This window comes from Ovis aries, chromosome 13 (genome assembly GCF_016772045.2).
Source record: "Ovis aries strain OAR_USU_Benz2616 breed Rambouillet chromosome 13, ARS-UI_Ramb_v3.0, whole genome shotgun sequence".
Taxonomy (NCBI): Eukaryota; Metazoa; Chordata; class Mammalia; order Artiodactyla; family Bovidae; genus Ovis; species Ovis aries.
This window is the reverse complement of record NC_056066.1, coordinates 39,282,421-39,305,525: the sequence shown is the minus strand read 5'-3', so window position 1 is coordinate 39,305,525 and position 23,105 is coordinate 39,282,421. Positions and strand designations below refer to the sequence as shown.

Genomic DNA, 23,105 nt, shown 5'->3' with positions numbered 1-23,105 from the left:
GACATTTGGAGAGGACATTAGGGACCTAGCTATATGCAGCAGTGTTGGCTCCCAGGTCTGGCATTCCTGTGTCCCAGCGCCTAACCTGGCAGCTGCTTGGCCTGGGGGAGTGGATGTCACAAAGGACGCGTGAGGCAGGAAGACAAAGGCTGCTGCGTTCCAACGGAGCTGCGCTCGTAAAAATGTGAAAGCAGGTGGGCAAGCACTGGTTAAGTGACTTTTAAACCCCTCATTCACAATGAAGACACAAAAGCATCAGAAGAATGGAGAGAAGGGGATTTTTCTGGAAACTTCCTCAATGAGAACTGTTGACGTGCTCTGGGGCACATGCCACTCCAGCCCCAGGAGGAGGGGCAGGGGTGCCTCATCCTTTAAGTTACAAGACAAGGGTCTTGGGAGCCTCAGGCTCTCGAGTGAGTCCCCACAGCTAGTGGACACAGTGCAGTGGTGTGTGGTTCCCACCCAAGGATGCTGATGACATCAACAGGCCAGCCGGTGACTGGGCGACCAAGAGGGAAGGTGCTGGCCACATGTGCTGACCAGACAGCCTGAGCTCTTATCAGAGGTCTTTGCCATAGGACCATCTCCAGGGGCAAACCCAACTTGGGCTGCAGAGTTGCAGGGTTCAGTTCAGTTCAGTCACTCAGTCGTGTCCGACTCTTTGCGACTGCATGAATCGCAGCACCCCAGGCCTCCCTGTCCATCACCATCTCCCGGAGTTCACTCAAACTCATGTCCATCGAGGGTGTGTCCCTGAATTATGGGATGCAGTCCCGAGCAGAGGGACAGGGATCTCTAAAGAATTGGACCCATGAGAAGAACTGTCAGGCACACAGGGCAGGAGTTATCCTCTGACACACGCCTATTGCCCCAGCTGTTCCTCCCCACCTTGGCCCCCATTCCAGAAGGACTGGAAACATAGCTAAACAAGAATAAGAAATGAACAGGCTTTTTTCCCCCCAAAAGCTAAATACTAATAAGCTAAATAGATGCTCAGTACTGGAGGGCATGGCGACCTAGAAGGAGCGAGGAGGCTCCCAACCCTCCTTCACCAGTTACAGGTTTCAGCGGAGGGGTGGAGTGGGGGGATGCAGAGGAAGGAAGGAATAAACTCTGATATTTGGATGAAAATGGAATTTGAGTTTTGATTATTACCTGAAATGAATTTAGACATTTTATAGAATTAAAAGCATGTTTTCTGAGTTTGGAATGACCCACTTGGTGCAGTTGGTAAAGAATCCGCCTGCCAATGCAGGAGACTCAAGAGATGCGGGTTTGTTCTCTGGGTGGGGAAGATCCTCTGGAGGAGGAAACAGAACCCCACTCCAGTATTCTTGCTGGAGAATCCCATGGACAGAGGAGCTTGGCAGGCTACAGTCCATGGGGGGTCACAAAGAGTCAGACATGACTGAGTATACATACACACACAACTGTAACTACCTAAAATTGCCCAGAAAAGCCCCAGGACTTGCTCACTGTCTGTCTGAGTGCAGGGAAAGCTGGCCTCAGCAATCATATTCCCAGGATGATGGGGGCAGAAATCGTTATTATTCCCACAAGTCCCACTGGTTCAGTGTTTAGGCATATAATCAAATGGCTCGTAACCTCAGTTCCCCCAGTGCAAGATGGAGAAAACACTACACAAACTCCTGTGAGAATGTTGCAGGCTAAGTCACACAGGCACAAGACGCAGAGAGAGCCTGGCCCAGAGGACGGTGCGGCCACCCAAACGCCACTCTAGAATACCCAGGGACATGGAAAGGTGTTCACAACCTCAAAAGTGAAAGTGCATGTTTCAAAACACTGCGCACAGATGACCCCATATTTAATCGCATGTGGCTTTTTTCACAGAAAATAATCTAGAAGTAAAAACACCAAAATATTAAGTAAGGTAACCTATAGATAGAAGATTGCAGGCTTCATCCATGTTCTCTTTCTACCGTTTCTCTTTTCCCCTAAAATTTCTACCATTACCATGCACTGCTTTTGTAACCGCATACATATATTTTAATTAAGGAGGAGGATGCAACTTCCCCAGGGCGGGGGTGGGGAGGCATCTGTAGCTCTAATTGTCCCCTTTGTCATTTTACATCCTCAGCTCCATTAAAATCCACAAAGCAAAGCTTCCTACTGGCGGGCTTTCCTCCCCGAAGGCGGATTCTGAAGAAGCCACTTAGCTGTAGAGGCCAGCTCCTGCCTGGGAGCTCAGGCCCACCAGGGAGCCTTGCTTGGCAGGGGGTGTCCAGAGCACTGCAGCCGGCAGCTAGCTTGTCCTGGGTACCTTCTGGACTTCTGCGGCCTTGCTCTGCAGGGAACAGGACACATTTCCCCCCTCCTGGATTGTGGGAAGAACCCCATTAGCACCTAGGAAAGCCTCAGAATTTTTTTTTTCTGTTAGAAGCTGTTTTAAATGTGTGTTACCAAATGCCTTTAAATAATGTTACCAAAGGTGGGCTGAAGCGATGGACACACCGGTGTGAAAAACCAGCAGCCCTCACATCACTCTTTGGGGTCTGGATGGGTGTTCCCTGTGCTCAGAAACGTCCTTGTAGCCCCTCCTGGGAGGTGATGGGCCAGAGAGGGTGAAGCAGGGAAGATGAGGGCAAGAGAGATTTTATTTTGGAAAAATCTCTGCTTTCCAGAGAACTGAAGCTTAGATTGGCAGCATACCACCAAGCACATGCATGGCACTTTCCCAAAGCAGTGGGGACACTCCACTCCTGCAACTGAAGGAACAGTCAAGGTCACAGCCCATCCATGGCCTTGAGCTGGCCAGCAGCTCACCACTTATGAGTAGGGGTGCTGGGTCTGATCTAAGAATGAGAGAACAGGGACTTCCCTGTTGGTCCAATGGCTAAGACTCTGCACTCCTAATGTGGGGACCCATGTTTGATCCCTAGTTAGGGAACTAGATCCCACATGCTGAAACTAAGACTGAGTGCTAAATAAATAAAAATAACTATTTTTAAAAAATCTAAAAAAAAAAAAAAAAGAATGAAAGTGCAAAATGGTGCCATTACTTGGGAAAACAGTTTGGAAGTTCCTCAAAATGTTAAACCTAGGGTTACCATGTGACCAAGCAATTCTAATCCTAGGTACAACACCCAACAGGAGTGAAACCACACATCCACATAGAAACCTGTGTGCAAATGTTCATAGTGACATTACTCATAGTAGCCAAACAGTGGCGATGGCTCAAATGTCCATCACTTGAATGGACAGACAAAACGGAGTATGTCCACATAACAGAATATTACTTAGCTATAAAAATGAATCGAATATCGATACATACTGCAAAACAGTTGAACCTTGAGAAGATGCTCAATGAAAAAAAGACAGACACAATTGCCACATGTTGTGTAATTCTGTTAAATGAAGTGCCCAGAAAAGGCAGATTCGTAGAAACAGAAAGTAAAATAGTAGTTGACGAGGGCTGAGGGGTGGGGGTATAGCAAGTGACTACTAAAGGGTTACTTTTTCCTGGGGGAGGTGACAAAAATATTCTAAAATTAGATGGTGATGGTTGCCCAACTCTGTTAATATACCAAGACCCAATAAATTGCTATTTAAATGGGCGAATTGTATGGCAGGTGATTCATATCTCGATGAAGCTGTTGTACGGGAGAGGCAGAAAGAGGAGAGGAAGAGAGAGAGAGGTCGACTCTCTTACAATATCTATCCTAGAAAATGATAAGATATACTTTCTGACAATACTGAGAGATGGAGAAGTAACTTTACTTTTCACCATTTCTCATCACACCGTGAAGCCTCCTTCTGCCTCTGCTGCAGCCCAGTTTCTAAACAGTGCCCAGGCGGGCCCATCAGTGCTCACCCTGCCTTACCTCCCAAATGAACCTTCAGTCGCTCATCCTGGGCGTTACCTGAGCACTTTCTAATGAAGCCAAACACAGAAAGGAAGTGAATTTTGAAAAATGGATACTGTGACCCATGTACAGGATTTTTTTTTTCACCTTTCCCGTGGCTGCCACTATAATTTTGAAAGGTTTATAACAACAAATTGGACACAACAGAGAGAAATGTGCAGACAGCCGGGATCAGCTGCTGTCCAAAAACTGACCCCAGGGCTCTAACCTGGACCCCTGTGTCTGCTCCCAGCCCAGCCAGGGTCTGGCTGGCACAGGATCAAACGTGAGGCTGGATGGCTCAGCCAAGAGGAAAATCCAGCTGTTCTGGGGAAAGCCAATTATCTATGAGTCACCTCCTTTTGATTATAAAACTAGTGCCAAAGATCTGGGAGACTCCAAAAGGTTTCTTATCAAGCCATCTTCCTTTTCTGTGGTTTGGTTTTCCTACAATAAGCCATGATATCAGTACTTTAATGTTTAGGTAAGAGAGAATATATAATGGTCTGAGTTTCTGGTGTCTAACTGCCTGGGCATGAAGCCCTGTCAATGAATTAGCCTTTGGACAAGTCACTAGCTCTCCGTTCTGCAGGCCTGTTTTTCTTTAAATACCTGGAGAATGACAGTAGCAGTAACTATTCACAAGTGCTGCTCATATGAGGATTCAATGAAACAATTCATGGGAAGTCTCAGAGGAAGTCTCAGAAACAGCATGCTAGTAATGGCAGCAGGAGCTGTAGTTTATCACTCTGCAACCTTTCTAACAGAGAGGAATTTGATAACAAGGAGAATAAACCACTGATTCATGTCATTTTGATAGATACATATATACCATGCACAATACTAAAGTAGATAGTGTTTAGAGAATTGGAAAGAAATGACCAAAGTACTTGTATTCTTTGTTCAGGAGGGGGAAAAAAAGAGCCCATGAAGGCATTTATGTAAATTATTCTAAGAATGTCAGAGAAAAGGGTTTGCCATAAATAAAAGGAAATGCATTTCCCACCAGTTGGGTAACTGTAGGAAATGGCTGGGAAGTGGCTTGAAAAAGCAAACTGGATTCACAGCAATAATTTAAAGTGGGTTAATTTCATTTCAGGAGAATATCACAAGGGTCCCATTAATGATCAGTGCATGTATGATGCTGAGAAATATGGGTTTGCATTTTTAGAAACAAGGAGATACTAAAGGGTCAATTTAAACACACACACACACACACACACACACACAAGTACAACCATGAGAAGCCTAATGCAGGCAGTGAAAGTTTCCAAGTTTAAGGAAGGGTTGGGGAAACAATTAAGCTGGGAAAATCTAGCAGGTGCTGGGAGAATAATGCAATTTCCTAGGGCAGCAGATGCGCAAAGGAAACAGTATCCAGCAGCAGTCCATCAGATGGTAATTACAGCTGAACTGGGGAAGAGCAGCCAGATGAAAGGGGCGATTCAAAGGGTAACCGAATGCCAGAGCGGACATCTTCCTGAGAGCTCACACACCAGGAAAGGCGGGCCAGCACTTAGCTCTGAGAAGGGGGGTTAAACAAACCGTCATTCTTACTTTGTAGAAGGACAAAGGGAAAATGGGGGCCTCAAAGAATTCATTAGTCCAGATTTAAACAGACTGTTACGAATAAACAACCACACACACACACACACACACACGCAAACAAGCATTGATTCGTCTAAACGTCTGATTCCTGAGATGGTTCTGTTATATGAAAGATGATGGATTGATCTGGTCCAAAAAGTTTTGGGGAAGAAAAAAAAAAAAGGAGAGATGGATTGACACTCTCATTCATTTAGAATACTCTAAATCAACACAGAGAACCAAAGTGACTGAAGTGAATGACTGGGAGCATCTCCTGGTACCGAAGCAAAGGGAGGAGCTTTTTAAGTTCAAAGCAGATTGTCTGGTGTTTATTATCACAAGTAAGAGTCATTTAAAACCCCAGTCTTTGAAAGGAAAGCATGCCTCGGACACATCTGCCCCTCCCTAGGGATTCCACAGAACAGGTCCAACCCCAGCAGGGCTGTTCTTCTCTTGCTCGCTGGGGCTGGGGCACCCTCCCCCATCCCTGGTTTAACCAACCCCAAGAAGATCCCCTGGAGGAGGGCATGGCAACCCACACCAGTATTTTTGCCTAGAGAATCCCCATGGACAGAGGAGCCTGGCAGGCTACAGTTCATGGGGTCGAAAAGAGTCGGACACAACTCACTGAACACAAGCAGGAAGCAGTCCCACGAAGTGCCCCAATACTGACGCTGGACTGTAAGCTCCCTGAGGGAAGGGACCCTGTCATGGTCATCTCTGAATCCCTAAGGGGGAGGCCAGAAGGAAAGCAAGTCAGCTTGCACAGAGAACTACCCCAGAGTAAGTCAAATTGCTCCATAGTTTGTAATTAATAGAGTCATCCATTCAACCAAATTTTGAGTATTTCCCTGATCACGGTTCTCATGCAAGTGGGCCACACTGATTCATTTCATTAAAAATTCCCATCAGAACAATTCTCAGAAAGCAAATGCACAGGCCGAGACAGCCAATTCAAGATGAGAAGCTAGTCTTCTCAGTCTGCGCCATGTGGATTATGGTCAGGAAAAAGCCTTCTCTTATCCGTGAATCTACTGGTTGACTGGCAACATGATGAATCTTCCAGGCCCAGCCCTGTGATGTGTGATGAAAATCATTCACGCGTCTTCCAGGTCCCTTCCTGTGACCTGACATGGGTGGGCTGTCAATTGATACGAACTACAGGGCAGGTCTGGTGGCAGAGACACGATTCATCTAGACCAGGCAGCAGCAACTTGGCCTCGGGGTGGGAGGGGGCATGTTTCTCTGCCATGCGATGATGAATTTCAATCACTGCTGGCTTGTGCCAGCTTCAAATTGGCAACCCACTGAGATGAAACGCTTTCTATCCCATTACTCATGCCTGGGGTGATCTGTTCCCTTGAAGACTGGCTTCCCAGGTGAAAGCTAGGGAACGGATGGTCAGTCTGAGATGGCTTAAATGGGATAAAATGTATGAGAGGCCAGTGCCCAGAGAGAGAAACCTCTGTGAGGGAGCTGAGTCCCCAGTGAAGCTCCAGGCGCACATGGGAGTGTAAAACTTGAAGGGAAAGAAAGGGATTCATTTAGTAAAACAATCTGCCAACTTCAGCAGCTGCAATACTATTTGCTCTGCTAAGAAATCAGTGTGCTTAGGACCCTGTAAGACATTCCTTCTAGGGGCTTCCTTCTGGCAGTTCAACGGTAAAGAATCTGCCTGCCAATGCAGGAGACGCGGATTCGATCTCTGGTCCCAGAATATCCCACATGCCACGAAGCAACTAGACCCACGAGCCACAACTACTGAGCCTGTGCTTTAGAGCCTATGCTCTGCAGCAAGAGAAGCCACCGCAAAAAGAAGCCCACGTGCAGCAACAAAGACCCAGCACAGCCAAAAGCAAACAAGTAAAATCATCTCAAAAAAGAAATCCCTCCTGAAAAACTTCCATCTGGCTCACCTTGTCTCAGATAAGCAGCCTAAAACATTAAACCCACCTACAATCTTTTTTAAATTTAAAGTAATTTAACATAATAGCATTTTAATGTTTGAGCATCCAAGCTCATTCCATGTGGATGATGCTCTCAATAATCCTTTGGTCATACTTCAAGATTTCTACATTTTGACTAAATCTAGGTGCATTGGAGAGGGAAATGGCAGCCCATGCCAGTGTTCTTGCCTGGAGAATCCCAGGGATGGGGGAGCCTGGTGGGCTGCCGTCTATGGGGTTGCACAGAGTCGGACACGACTGAAGCGACTTAGCAGCAGCAGCAGGTCTCACTAAAGCCTCCTTGAGAATGAGTACAGCAGCAAGCAGCAGTCAAGTATTTCTTTAAAAAAGTCAGAATTCACTGTATACCTATGGCTGATGCATCTTGATGTTTGGCAGAAACCACAACAATACTGTAAAGCCATTATCTTTCAATTAAAGATAAATAATTTTTTTAAAAAAAGGAAAAAAATCAGAATTCATCAATACAGTAAACCACACAGCACAAAGCAGCAGATACCAAGCACCAACCACACCATGGCTGACTTTCTGGAGTAGGGATTCAACAATCCATCCTGTGCTATGTCTTGAAATAAGCCAAGGCTCTAGGGCAACGTGGAGGGTGTGTGCGCAGCACACACAGAGATAACCACAGAAAAGCTTATTAAATGTGAGCAAGGATTTCAACTCGTAGAAATCTGGGAAGTTATGATAGGGTTGTTGTTAATGAAACAGAATGTTTTCTTTGGCTTTTTTCCCCACCCAGAGTTCAGCTCACCTCAAAGTCATCCAGTTCTGGAGATTCCCAGGGGTGGGAGACACTGGAGGTTCAGGAATGCTGCCCTCGACAACAGGTCAGCAGCCCTCGACAACAGGTCAGCAGCCCTCGACAACAGGTCAGCAGCCCTGAACTGTTTCCCATCCCGCCAGCCACACACTTGTGCCCCGCAGTGACCAGCTGAAGGCACTGGGGCCATGGGCTGCCACTGACATCTGGGGGCTTCTCCTGGCCCGGCCGTGTGGTCTACCCAAACTCGAATGCATCTCAGCAGTGGGTGCATATGGGCAGCACCTCTCACACAGAAGCATCTCTGTACCTTGCACCTGTGGATCCTTCTCCTGGGATCACATGACGTCAGACAAGCCGTGTTTCAGTGATGGGTGGAGATGGAGCCACCCTCCCTGACCCCAACACACTCTCTTGGATCTCATTACAAAAGTCCTTTTCCCCAGTCTCCCCACCCCTATAGGCCATGTGGTGGCCGAGCCGGTGGTCCTGCAGATGGGCTTGAGCCCTTTCCTCTCTAGAGTGGGATGCTGGGGCCCTGCTACCCAAAGACACACCTGTGGTCCTGGGTGAAGTGCTATGTACCTGCTGCAAAATGATAAAGGAGGAAGGGGGATTGGGTGGGGATGCGGTAGATGCAAAACTGGCCAAGAGCTGAAACTTGTTGCAGCTGAGGGGAGAGGATCTGGGACTTCCAGTGAAGCTCATAGAGTGGGCTGAGACAGGGGCCCCTCCGCCTTCAGAAGCTTTTAGAGCAAGGTTGCCTGTGTGCTCAGTCAGGTCTGACTCTTTCTGACCCCACAGACTGTAGCCCGCCAGGCTCCTCTACCCATGGAATTTCCCAGTTAAGAATACTGGAGTGAATGGCCATTTCCTCCTCCAGGGGATCTTCCCTACCCAGGGAGTGAACCCATGTCTCCAGCATCAGCAGGTGGATTCTTTACCACTGTGCCACCTGGAAAGCCCTTTAGAGCAAGAGGACAGAGTAATTCAGGGTCTGTGAAACCTAGTAACAAAGCAATAAGACTTGAATCTGGCCTCTGTTTTTAACCTTGTTCTTTCAGGAAATCATGCTTCATAAAACTACCAGTCTATGAGGGATTGTACACTAAAAAAAAGAAGACAAGGTCTCTTGGTTTAGTCAGGAGAATCTCTTCTCTGTCACAGGATTTGCTCTGCTTTTTGTGGGTGCTTCCTGTTTTCCGTGATGAAGACTGGGAGAGGGCAAAAGGATTGCTATTTGTTTTTAGTCTCTACTCAGAGACAAATTTAGAACTTATCAGAAAATAAATAAAAAGTTTTCTGTTTAATTTTACAATTTAGAGATAAATGTAGGACTTACAGCAACCTGGGTCACAGATGACAGTTGCCTCTAAGATGGTCTTGGTGGAGTGCACCCCTCACCCCCAGCAAGTAAAGCAGGAGCTGGGACAGTGTGCTGATGCACTTTGGGCAGCAGCAGGCTTCTCTCCAGTTGGTTTGAGCAGCACATGCAGCTCTGATGAGCAGCTCCTTGGCTAAAGGTGTGGAGAATTTCAGCTTTGCACTTTCTCTCCCACGGAGGATAAACGTCAGCCCACTGAGGGATGTCTTTCTCATTTACGCGGAAGTGAGCTGGAGCAACCCAGGGACGGCGGAGCCAGGTGGGCTGCCGCCTATGGGGTCGCACAGAGCCGGACACGACTGAAGCGACTTAGCAGCAGCAGCAGCAGTGCACAAACAGAACAGACTCACATGTGAGTCAGCCTAAGTCACAGCCAAGTTCATGAACATGGCTGGCCCTGTGTGTGTGGCTGTTTACGCATACACTTCCATTGAAAGCGAAATCTAGGCTCTGTGTGGTTCACTTCTCTTGTTCTGCTAGTAAGGGCGGCCCAGGGCTGTCATTTTAACGCCCCCCCCGCCCCCACCCCACACACCGCCGCCCCTCAGGGCATCACTGACTCCCCTCGAAAGAGTGAACAAAACCCAGCTCAGACTCAGCCCAGACGTCCTAATGCAGCCAGATACCGGTTCTCAAATCGTGCAACGAAAGCATGAGTGAAGGGGCGTTTGCTTTGCAGCAAGGCGGCTAAGCCCACAACGATGCTGGGAGGCTGACGCCAGCCCCAGTTGTCCTGAGATGCAGGGGGCGCGTCACAAGGACCCCTCGGCGCCCTGCCCCGGGCTCTCCGCGGAGGCACCACCCGAGGGTAGGGGCCGCGGGGAGCCGGGGCTCCGGGATGAAGGAGCCGCGCCGGCCCCGTTCTGCGCGCAGCGCCGCCCCATCTGCCACGCCCCGCCGCGCTGGCACCGCGCCCCGCCTGCTGCCGCCGGCTACCCACCGCGTCCTTGGAGACCTCCTTTGATGGAGCGTTGATGCCAAGCTTTTCCAGGGGATAGACAATCTGTCGTCGGGGCCGCACGGGAACCAAGTAGTGGAGGGCGGACGTCAGCGAGTGGGCCTTGGGGCTCTGGACCTGGAAGACAGAAACCTCTATTTTAGCGGGGAGGGCGTGGGAGCCTGAGCGCACAGATGCCAGACTCGACAACCGGAGGGCGAAGGCGGGTTGGGGGAAGAGGGGGAGACCGGCAAATAAACAAACATACTCTTCGAGCAGAGGAATGGATTGTAGATAATGCCTGACACTAATGAAGATAATTATGGGAGTAATTGCATTACTATCTCTGTGGGAATGACAGATAAACAAGTGGTTTGGTTTATGGGATTTTTCAGCACAAGTATTTTCCCCAGGAGGATATTCTTCTCCACAGTGATCATGAATCAGCTTGATTTGACCCCATTAATAAGCTGTGTTATCTGCATCCTGGTAACCTTTGTGTCTTTGGCACAAGCTGCTTTAAGAAGGCATGCAGATATGTCATCTGAGGGGCAACAGGGCAGGGATGCGAACACCCTCATGTTTGTGAAAGTCTCTGCTACTTCAACTGGACCTTTCTGGATCAAATGAGTGTTTTAAAATTGAAGGATAAAACTGGAGAGGTGAGGGCGAGGTAGGGGCTGGATTAGATTGTTTTGATTTATATTCGTCCTAAATTATGAGCTAGATTTATGCTTACTGAAATGGGCTACAGTAAATCATGCTTTGGGTGGATGCTTTAGATATTAATGTTACCCAACTTAAGAGCTTCTAGAAGGGATTTTTTCAATCCTTCACCATTGAACTTCACCGCCTGATATTACACAATGAAAAGAAGAACCTTGGGGTCTCTAGCCAAAGCTCTGTTTTTAAGCCTGGCCAAGCTTTCCGTGCATGTTCTGGCAGGAGGCTGTGGAGAAAACTGTCTTCGCTGCGTCAGTCAAGAGTTCACTTACATTGCTGTCAACTGGGAATTTATAGCAGAATTTGGAGAGCCTCATTTGCACTATTTGGAATTGCTTCTTGCACTTGTTTAAATGGATGTGTATAAATCAACCAGAGGTGTAGACAGAGAGGAAATCTGTTTCCAAGTGTGTTTCTATGTTATATACACAATAGTGCATAACATGATGCTAATTCTATACCATGAGGGGAATATGTGAACCTCCATTGAGTTCAGTTCAAGGTACTGTTTTTTTTACGATGGACACAAAAAGACTCTACCAACCTGGCACATGCAGGTTAAAAACTGAGAATTTAATGTCACATCCTGAAGGTCACCAAGCTGGCACTTGGCCAAATGGGAAGTGTAAAGCAATTGCGCAGGGCCATGCTTCTCAGACAGAGCTGTTACACTTCCCATTTCGTGATTTCAAATCTGGAGCATTCATGTTACTGTTGTGCTGTGTTTTCATCAGGAAAAAAAAAATCATCTTTCGAGCGTATTCTCCATTCGCCTTCTTTCTCCCCCATTTCTTCTGTACTTCCAAAAGGCATTTGTCAAATAAGATAGGTTGGTAAATTACTGTTATGTGCATGTACCCATATACCTTAGATTGTTTTCAGTTGAAAATTTCAGAGCATTTAAAAAAATCCACTTAGATGTCTGACGCAGGATACAGCATGCTTGGGGCTGGTGCATGGGGATGACCCAGAGAGATGTTATGGGGAGGGAGGTGGGAGGGGGGTTCATGTTTGGGAACGCATGTAAGAATTAAAGATTTTAAAATTTAAAAAATAAAAAACTAAAAAAAAAAAAAATCCACTTAGCTCACTGTGGTAACTAAGAAGAAAAGTGACAGTGTCAGACTCCAGGCAGAGCCACAGACAGATTATGGGACAATTTCAACCTAGTCTGGGGGTTTGCCTCGCAACAACCCTCAAGTCTGCCTTGACATTCTCAGTGGCAGAGGGACCATCTCGCAGGAAAGAATGGCTTGGGAGTCCCCAGCTCTGAGAAGCCCTTGCCTGTGAGCAAGCAGGACAGTGAGTGTGTGTGTGAGCACAGGTGGGACTCTTCTAGGCATTGGAGGTCGAGCTCTGAACAGGAAAAAAGCTCCAGCTTCACGGCACAAGACAGAATGTGAGCTAGTGAGAAGTGCAATGAAGGAGACTGAAGCAGGATGAACAGAAGCAAGAGCTTCTGTGTGTACACATAACAAGTGCTATGCAGACATAGAGGTGTTTCACCACATAAAGCCTGCATCAATATCACTTATCTCCACTTTTTATCCATCACTTTTATGGGATGTTATAGTGCTAATTTGGAATGTTATGACAGCACATCAGTATTCAGGATTGAACTGATTTATCCTATGAGTTCACTACTGGAATGTTCTTTGCCTGAAGAACATCATGGGACATTTCGGCATTCACTACTGCATGTGAGAGATAATTTGATTCTCACGTCCCTTAGGACACTTTTCCATAGCTTGCAGTCTCTGTTTGGTTGATATGGAAAAGCAAACAAATTGTTTCACTAATTGTGTGGGTTGTGATGGTTTCGGAAATTCAAAGCCTTCTGGGTTTTCCCTAGAGTGTGTGAAAAGGACCAAACTCAGTATGTCCATTTGAAATTCAGAGTCAAAATCCATATATAGTCAAATATATATATATATATATCATATATCTATATATGTACCATGCGTGTATATATGTATCATATATGTATATATGTATACATGTGTGTATATGATGCATATATCATATATATATATACATATATAGTCAAAATCCATGGAATGAGGAAGAAACAAAATATTGGCATGCAACACAAATGACACCGTGGACGCTGATCTGCAGGAGAAGTGGCTGAGGACACGCTTTTACCTTGCCTTCCTTGACTTGTGGGTAAACAGGGTAGTAGAGACAAGATTTGTATCCTAAACGGAGGATCTCCTTGAGAAAAAACTTGGTGTAGTGCCGGAAAATGGGATTCAGGACAAAGTGATACAGGTGTCCATGCTCTTCGCGCTGGTGGTGATTGAAGTAGATGAAATCTTCAATGTTGTAGTGAGATCGGATATACTCTATATCCTAAAAAAAAAAAAAAAAAAAAGAGGTGAGAAAGGACACCTAAGAGGGTTTTAAACAAATGGCATGCATCTTCCAAGAAACATCATTTTAAAATAATTTTAAGGGCATGCCTTTCCCTTCTCTTCCTAAGGAGCCAGGGTACAGACTGAACTATGCCTGGTGGGGACTAGGAAGAGATCTACCCCAGCGTCTGCTCTAAGTGGCATTCATCCTCGGGGAGAAAAGTTGAATACACATGCCCAAAGATATACACACAAGGATGTTTACCACAGTGAGGTTTCGAGTTGTGAAAACGGGGACTCAGTCCTGCGGTGGATGCTGCCCGGACGCCCTTTATCAGTGACTAACAGTTTACAACGGCCACCTCGGCAGAGAACTGCTCTGATTGTCATGCTTAGGTCGGTCTTCAAGCAGTTTGCCTGGAGGGACCTGGAGCCTGAGCTAATGATTCTCTCCTGCATTATCGTGTTCTAGCATGTGGCCAGAGGAGTGGCTATTTAGCTGTTCCCCTCTGGATGGACATCTAACTTGTTTCTAGGGCTTTGCTATGAGGAAACACACCGCCCTGTGCACCAGATCCAGGTCTTCTCTGAGCAAAATGCCCAATGAAAGAGAGAAGACTTTAGGTACAATAATGAGAGATGAGTTATTTTCTCCTATTACTTACTAATCTCATTTCTATTGTTAATTTTTGAAAAGCTAAAAGCTTAAGTTTCCCGAAAGTCACTTGCTTTGATGGCTTACTTCTGGAGGGTGGCTCAGAGCTTCGGAATTTGTTCCTCACAGCTGTGCTAACAACCCAGAGAGCTTTGCGTCCCAGCTTGTAGGCAGCCTCCCAGTGGCCAGAGCAATGTCATGGAGAAGTGGATAAACACTGTCAAGAAGACCATGCCAGCCATTGGCACTGATCATTTAATCTCTCATTCATGACATGGACAGACTTTTGAGGAAAACTGAGAAAAGCAAAAGATCAGATAGAGAAACATACCACTCACTCCAGAGGAAACAGAGGTATCCAGCAAACAGATGATTTTTTTAAAAAAACTCTACCAAATGTCCTCAGAGATACCAAAAAGGATCTCACATGATTTGGGAGAATGGCATTGAAACATGTATAATATCATATGTGAAATGAATTGCCAGTCCAGGTTCGATGCATGATACAGGATGCTTGGGGCTTTTGCATTGGGATGACCCAGAGGGATGGTATGGGGCAGGAGGTGGGAGGGGGGTTCAGGATGGGGAACACATGTACACCCGTGGCAGATTCATGTTGATGTATGGCAAAACCAATACAATATTGTAAAGTAATTAGCCTCCAATTAAAATAAATAAATTTATATTAAAAAAACATAACAAACAAGCTGCTACAAAAAATAAAGGAACAATAAGAGAACAAGGAAAGGACTTGGAGGTTAAATACATGAACTCTGAAATTAAAGTTCCAGTAGAAGGTCTGAATAGACATGGATGAACAGTGCATTAGGAATCTGGAAGACAAAAATCAAGGAAATCTCCTAGAATGAAGAGTAAGAAGTACAAGAGACTAAAAAGTACAGGAAAAAAGATATGAGACGGCAAAGGGTCAATTCCATGTAAAAAGGAATTTAAGACAAGGAGAACACAGAAAATGAAAGAGAAGAAATAATGAATGAAATCATGGAAGAAAGAGGTTCACAAGCTCAAAAGAAGCATAAGATACTTTGTGAGAATTTCAGGAATAAAAAGGAAAAGGGAATTCTCAAGAGAGAAAGCAAACAAACATACATTTATTTATATCAGACTGTATTTTATCTGTGACATTGGCTACTGGAAGATGATGACAGTAAAAACAACATTCTGATGAGGAATCATCTGCATAGGAATTCTATACACAGCTGAATTCAGGTGTAAGGACAGATGAAAACTTGTATGTGTGTGGACTCAGAGACCCGACCCTCTTCCACCCTCTCTCCAAAACTTCTTAAAGATATATTGAATCAAAAGAATCTAAGAACAAGGATAGTTTGAATACATTGAAGAAATAAAGTCACACGAGCATATCAATAAATGCCAAAACACATTTAATAAAATTCAATACGCATGCACAATGAAAGCTTTTAGTGAACTAGAAATAGGAGAGAAGTTCCTTGATATCTTCCAGAAGCTATGTTCCCAGCTGCAAAGTCTCAATATTACATTTATCAGTTCTGCCTAAATCGTTGTGTAAAATCTACATAGGCACAAATAAATTCATAGTAAGTGTTACAAGGTTTATCCGGAAAAGAAAACACTCAAGTAAAACCAAGAAATTCTAGGCAAAGAAAACAAGAGAAGACTTCCATACCAGATACCAAAACGCATGATAATGCGATAGCTATCAACAAATAAATCTATGGAATGGAATAGAGAGTAAAAATAGACACAGACACATGGAAATTTAATAATGCAAAGGCAGCATTTTAAATCAGCAGGGAAAGAATGGACTGCTCAGTAATAAATACTTTGGAATAATTGGCTGTGCATTGGGACAAAATAAAATTAGATGTCCACTTAACAACAAACACACACGATGCATGTTATTAAGTGCAAGAAAGGATGTTGGAAGGGATAAATGCATAACTCTCAATAGAGTAATTCTTTGGGGAGAGAGCTGAGACGTTTTTGGGTGTTGGGAGGTTATTTGAATTTTTAGAATGTGAATGTTTTCATGTATTCTTTGTAACATTTTAAACATTTTGAACTGAAAAAAAAAGTGTCTGCCAAGTAGGATGCAAGCAGATCTATAGCCTTCAGGAAAAGGAGACATTCGTATTAAATAAGAGTTTAAATTAATTAAACTTAGAAAGTTTAATTAATTGTGTGTTGATTCAGGAGAGGAAAAGGCGCAGTCAGGGAAGTCATATCCACTTGTGCGTGGATTCAGGAGAGGAAAAGGCACAGTCAAGGGAAGTCATATCCACTTCCCAGCTTACCATTTCATTTCTGATCACTGCAATGCCGACTACCTGTTCTGCAACTTCAGCTACAAATACCTGAAGTGGTGTTCCATCCTGGAAAGAGAGGAAGATACCTTAGGACCTTTCAAAATATTGCTATTAATATTTCTGTAAGCTGTCCTTAAAGGGTTTCAACCATGATCATAGAACAACAATGATGAAGCCACCATCCTATCACCTTCTGGGCCAGGTAATAAGTTCAATGCCCTCTGTGATTGCATTTAACCCTCACTCCAACCCTATGAGGTAAATATTACCATTATGTCTCTACTTCATCTATGAGAAAACAAGGCTTGAGAGTCCACCTTGACAAGATTCCCAACTACTGCAGAATGGATCTATTGATTCCAACCACGTGCTTTTGACTGGGAATCTGTATTCCTGCCAGGATAATCTCATGGACAGAGGAGCTTGGCAGGCTACAGTCCCTGGGGTTGCAGAAAGTCAGACATGACTTAGCGACTGAACAACAACTGTTTTCTTTAGCACATCAGTGGTTCTCACTGTCAGCCCAGGAGCCCTGCGTCCTGAGGATGCCAAAGAGCTTTGGTTTGTGTCTGTAATTCTGCTACTACTTTCTGTATTAGAAATTAAAATTGAGAAAATTTTGGATTCTTCTATGAATTTTTGTTGAATTTATTTGTTAAAGCAAATTTTTTAATTTGACAAAAATATTTAGAGAAATATTTAGATGACACCACCTTTATGGCAGAAAGCGAAGAAGAACTAAAGAGCCTCTTGATGAAAGTGAAAGAGGAGAGTGAAAAATCTGGCTTGAAACTCAACTAAGATCATGGCATCTGGTCCCATCACTTCATGGCAAAGAGATGGGGAAACAGTGGAAACAGTGAGAGACTTTTTTTTTTTAGGCTCCAAAATCACTGCAGATGTTGACTGCAGCCATGAAATTAAAAGACGCTTGCTCCTTGGAAGAAAAGCTATGACTGACCTAGCTGCTGCTGCTGCTAAGTCACTTCAGTCGTGTCCAACTCTGTGTGACCCCATAGACGGCAGCCCACCACGCTCCCCCGTCCCTGGGATTCTCCAGGCAAGAACACTGGAGTGGGTTGCCATTTCCTTCTCCAATGCATGAAAGTGAAAAGTGAAAGTGAAATCACTCAGTCGTGTCCAACTCTTAGCGACCCCAAGGACTGCAGCCTGTAGGGATTTTCCAGGCAAGAGTACTGGAGTGGGGTGCCATTGACTGACCTAGACATCATATTAAAAAGCAGAGACATTACTTTGCTGACAAAGGGCCATCTAGTCAAAGCTATGGTTTTTCCAGTAGTCATGTATGGATGTGAGAGTTGGACTACAAAGAAAGCTGAGAGCCAAAGAATTGATGCATTTGAACTGTGGTGTTGGAGAAGACTCTTGAGAGTCCCTAGGATTGCAAGGAGATCCAACCAGTCCATCCTAAAGGAAATCAGTCCTGAATATTCATTGGGAGGATTGACGCTGAAGCTGAAACTCCAATACTTTGTCCACCTGATGCGAAGAACTGACTAATTGGAAAAGACCCTGATGCTGGGAAAGATGAAGGCAGGAGGAGAAGGGGATGACAGAGGATAAGATGGTTGGATGGCATCACCAACTTGATGGACGTGAGTTTGAGTAAGCTCTGGGCGTTGGTGATGGACAGGGAAGCCTGGTGTGCTGCAGTCCATGGGGTTGCAAAGAGTCGGACATGACTGAGTGAGTGAACTGAACTAACGGATTTAGAGAAAAGAGTAGCATTGTTTCAGATTTTTGCAGATCTTTAATGTGTGGCTTAATGGAAGACAGCTGGATTTTCACATCTGCTTCTATATTCAATCTGTTGTAATATATTAGTTTGGTTGAAATGAATGCAAAAAAAAAATGTCTTCATAAGGACAATAGTTGTAAAAAGGAGATGTATTTAAACAATTTTTTTCAGATAATTATGGATATTCTTCTTTGATGTTCCGCCAAAAAGTAACGTGTTGTATGTATTGTATTAAAGATTTGTTGCAATGTGGATCTGAAATCTATCAGTGAATGACCAACTACATTGAAATTTACTGGTCTCTTCTTCACTTTGAATCTTTTACCTCTGCACGATTTTGTAATATCATGGCCTGTCTATCTGGAAAATATTGGTTCACCAAGCTTATGCAGATTTTCCAAATGTTGATCTATTTTTAATCACAAAATATCAAAACACCACATTTGGTAATATCACCACCAGCTTCATCAGAAAACCTGTTTTTAAGTTTTGGGGGAGCTGTCAAGCTTATGATGGCAGATACTGATTTTCTAAAAGCCTAAGTTTTTTTAAAAAGCTTGGTCTTCATCATAGAGGATACATGCTGTCAGTTGTCTTCATGGAGTGACCCTCTCACCTCGTTCAGTTTGAAGAAAAAATCTGCCGGCTCCCCAGGACTAAATAACCATATTTTGTCTGCCAGCTGCCCTGTGACAGCAGTGCTGCAATTCAAACAACCGCAGAAACGTTTTTCTTCAAACCACCACCCTGGTTCAGTCCGCAGCCCAAGACTGCTATGGCCATATCTCATTTTGCTACACAGAATACGGCAAATACATACACTCAAGCACCGAGGCTTAGTAAGTTAATAATGTTTACGGCTTCAAGGGAAACTGGCTCACCTCTTTTTTTGGGGAGTTTTAATTAAAATGTCTATGAAGATAGCTGCAGATTCACCAGCAGTTGTAAAAAAACAATACGGAGAGACTCCTTGTACATTTTGCCCAGTATCCTATAACGGTCACCTTCTGCAGAATACTAGTGTGATATGACAAGCAGGGAAACACACTGATGTGAGTGTGTGTGTGTGTGTGTGTGTGTGTATTCAGATCTGGGCAGTTTTAGCCCCTGTGTGGGCTCATGTGCCTACCATTGCAGTCAAGATACTAGACAGTCCAACACAAGGATCTCTTGGCTTACCACACCTCTCTGCCCTCTGCCCCGTTCCCATCCTTAACCCAGCTCTAAAGCGTTACCATTTACAAAATGTCATACAAGCAAACTCACACAGTATATAACCTCTAGGGATTGGCCTATTTTTCCATTTAGCATAATTCTCTGAATATTTTCTAGTGGTAAAGAATCTGCCTGCCAATGTAGGAGATGCAAGAGACGTGGGTTGGATCCCTGGATCAGGAGGATCCCCTGGAATAGGAAATGGCACCCTACTCCAATATTCTTGCCTGGAAAACTCCATGGGCAGAGGAGCCTGGTGGGTGATAGTCCATGAGGCCGCAAAGAGTTGCACATGACTGAGCAACCGATCACACACACACACACATACACACACACAAACATACACACAGGACAGTCACCCAAGTTGATGCATGAATCAACAGTGCATCCCTCAATAGTACAGAGGTCCTTAAAAAATTAAAAATAGAACAACCATATCATTTAGCAATTCCACTTCTGAGCATGTATCTGGAAAAGAGGAAAACCCTAATTTGAAGAGAGACATGCACCCCAGTGTCCACTGCAGCATTACTGACAATAGCCATGACATGGAAGCAACATAAATATCCATCAACAGAGGAATGGAGAAATAAGATGTGACACTTATACACAATGGAAGGTTACTCATCTGTAAAGAAGAATGAAATTTGCCATTTTCAGCAACATGGATGGACCCAGAGATGATCTCATTAAGTGAAGTAAATCAAACAGAAAAAAAAAAATCTCATATAATATCACTTCTTTGTGGAATCTAACAAAAAATTATACAAATGAGCTTATTTACAAAACAGAAACCAACTCAGAGACATGGAAAACAATCACAGTTACCAAAGGAGAAAGGGGTGATGGGAGACATAAATTGGGAGTTTGAAATTAACTGACATGCTGACTGGCCGGCTCAGTCATTCAGTCGTGTGATTCTTTGCAATCCTAAGGACTGTAGCCCACCAGGCTCCACTGTCCATGGGATTTTTTTCAGGCAGGCATACTGGAGTGGGTTGCCATTTCCTCCTCCAGGGGATCTTTGTGACATAGGGAATGAACCCACATCTCCTTCGGCTCCTGCACTGCAGGAGATTCTTTACCACTGAGCCACTGGGGAAGCCCAACTGATATACATTACTATATGTAAAACAGATAAACAACAAGGACTTACTATACAGATATACATGTATTTACCTGAATCACTCTGTGGTACACCTGAAACTAATACATTATAACTCAACTACACCTAAACAAAAAAACAGTACATCGTTTGCTACTGCTGAGCACTATTCAATGGCATGGAGGTAACACAGCTTATCCACCTGTTGAAGGACGCCTGGTCTGACTCCAGCTGCTATGAACACTTGTATCCAAATCTTCCTTTTTCTGGGATAAATGCTCAGGAGTGCAATCACCAGGTCACATGACTATTGTACTTATTTGTTTGTTTTTTTAAGGGATAGCTAAAATGTTCTCCAGAGTGGGGATAGCATTTCACATCCCCACCAGCAACAGAGGAGTGACCCAACTTCCCAGCATCCTTGCCAGCACCGAGGGGTGTCCCTGTTTTTAGTTTTAGCCTTTCTGCTGGTGCGCAGTGACCTCCCGTCATGGGCTTTCTGTTCCTGTCACTCCTGTGAGAGCAGAGCCGCAAACTCGGTGACCACTGGCAAGTTTGCTGCCCCACCCCCGATCCACACCGAGGTCCCGGAGGTTTTTCCCACCATTGCTTTTGTGTCATTAGTGCAAATATCAATTCTGCAGAAAAGGAAAATAATTTCTTACTCTTCTTAGGAGGATAGTTTTAACCTCACAAACTCCCTGAATGTCTTGGGGACCCCTAGAGTTCCTTAGAATCCACTTTAAGAACTGGGCCGCTACATCATACTGTGTCAGCCAGCCACGAGGGAAGGAAAAAAAAAAAAAAAAATATATATATATATATATATATATATATGAAGACCAAAAGAGAGCAAGACAAACCAAAACAGAAAAACATGTGCTGAAGGGAAGCTTTCTTTTAATTCAATGCCTTTATATTTATTAAAACTCTCACCATGTTTGTGTTTGTTGCCTCCCTCTTGATGAGTTTTAGATTGACTGAAATGTTTATTCAAAAAAGCCCATAACTGGGAACTCGCCAGATGACCTGAGAGGTGGAATGAATAAACTGGGGTACGTTCAAGCAATGAAGTACTGTGTACACCACACTGTGGATGAATCTCACAGTTGTGGCTGAGCAAAAGGTGCTTGGTGTCAGAAAACATACTGTCTGATCCCTTTAAATAAAGCTCAAAAGCCGGGTATTTATGATCTTAGAAGCGAAGGTAGTACTAACCTGGGGGTAGGGGGAAGTCACTAAACGAGAACTTGAAAGTGATTTCCGGTGGGCTGGGTTAGTCTGTTTCCTGCTTATTCCATGGCGTGTTTAAATTGTGAAATCCATCAAACTTTTTTTATTGATTATGCTTCAGTGAACATTTTTTAAAATAAAATTCATCAAAACAGTAATGAAGCATTTTCCTAACCACATGCATTCTTCCATATCTGGAGGAAGGTAACTGACGTGGTCCTTAAGAAGGCAGTGACGACGTAAGGACCACTGCTAGCTTGCCCTTTGTTATGCCAGATGTATAATATACTTACTGTACTAGCAAGAGAGCCCCAAATTTGTCACACAGGATCTTCCCAGCCAATCTGATCCTTGAGGATGCAGCCAGCTCAACAAAAGGGTATGGACCAACCCATCATCCAGAGGGTGAAATGGGTGCTGCTGGGGTGCTGCCAAGGATCCTCTAACCTGACTCAGATGCACCTATTTCAAGCACTGGGGTCTCATTTTCTTACACATTGCCTAGATCAAGTTCAAATTTTCTATGCCAGAGATAAGGATTTAGGGCATATCTGAATAGCCCCCATGGGGCCACTAGTCAGAAAAACAGCCCCAAACTTCTTCAAACCTCAGTTTCCTTGTTCTTTTTTTCTCCCTCCCCTCTCTCAACCCACCTCTGTTGCTCCCCACTACCCAATTCTCCAACAAGGCCCAAGAAAACTTCGGGATGGAACCTACACAGCTCATAATGGTACCAAAGCATGGAGAAAGGAAGCCAGTCTGGAAGTAGCAGGTACTTACAGGGTCCCTGCGAGCCTCATTGTACTGCTTCAAATCCTCCAATATGCTTTTACATGGCATGAGGGTGCTGATGAGCTTTTCAACACCAGGAGTGTCCGAGAGGGTAGCTAACCTTATTTCAATGGTCCTGGGTAAGAAGAGACACATTTTCTTTTTCAGCTTAAAGTACTAAAACACATATTCTCCCTGTCCCCCAAATGGAGACAAGATTGTAACAGGTCACACTTATGTAAAATAATATCCAGTAAAATATTTTTATATAACATTGGGATTTAATTTAAAAGTAACTCTTCATTCTAGAAAACATGGAAAACATTCATTTAAAAATTGCAAAGAATAAGGTTAAAAGAAAAAGAAAACAGCAACACTGACTGTAACCATTAACCAAACAATACAAAGTCAAGTTTTAAATTTATTTCATTTAAAATGTTCAGCACTATGCCTTATGTCACATTTGCTTCATACATA

At 44.3% G+C, this 23,105-nt stretch overlaps 1 protein-coding gene across 1 annotated transcript in view; it reads right to left on the bottom strand.

Annotated features, from left to right (window-relative positions):
- CFAP61 (cilia and flagella associated protein 61) overlaps positions 1–23,105 on the bottom strand; it is a 250,124-nt gene that overhangs the window by 129,633 nt on the left and 97,386 nt on the right. Inside the window, exons 14-17 of the mRNA XM_060397508.1 lie at positions 22,638–22,764; positions 16,534–16,611; positions 13,373–13,579; positions 10,508–10,642 (exon numbers count right to left, since the gene is read on the bottom strand). Coding sequence (XP_060253491.1) covers positions 10,508–10,642; positions 13,373–13,579; positions 16,534–16,611; positions 22,638–22,764 — 547 coding nt within the window. The remainder of the gene's footprint in view (positions 1–10,507; positions 10,643–13,372; positions 13,580–16,533; positions 16,612–22,637; positions 22,765–23,105) is intronic.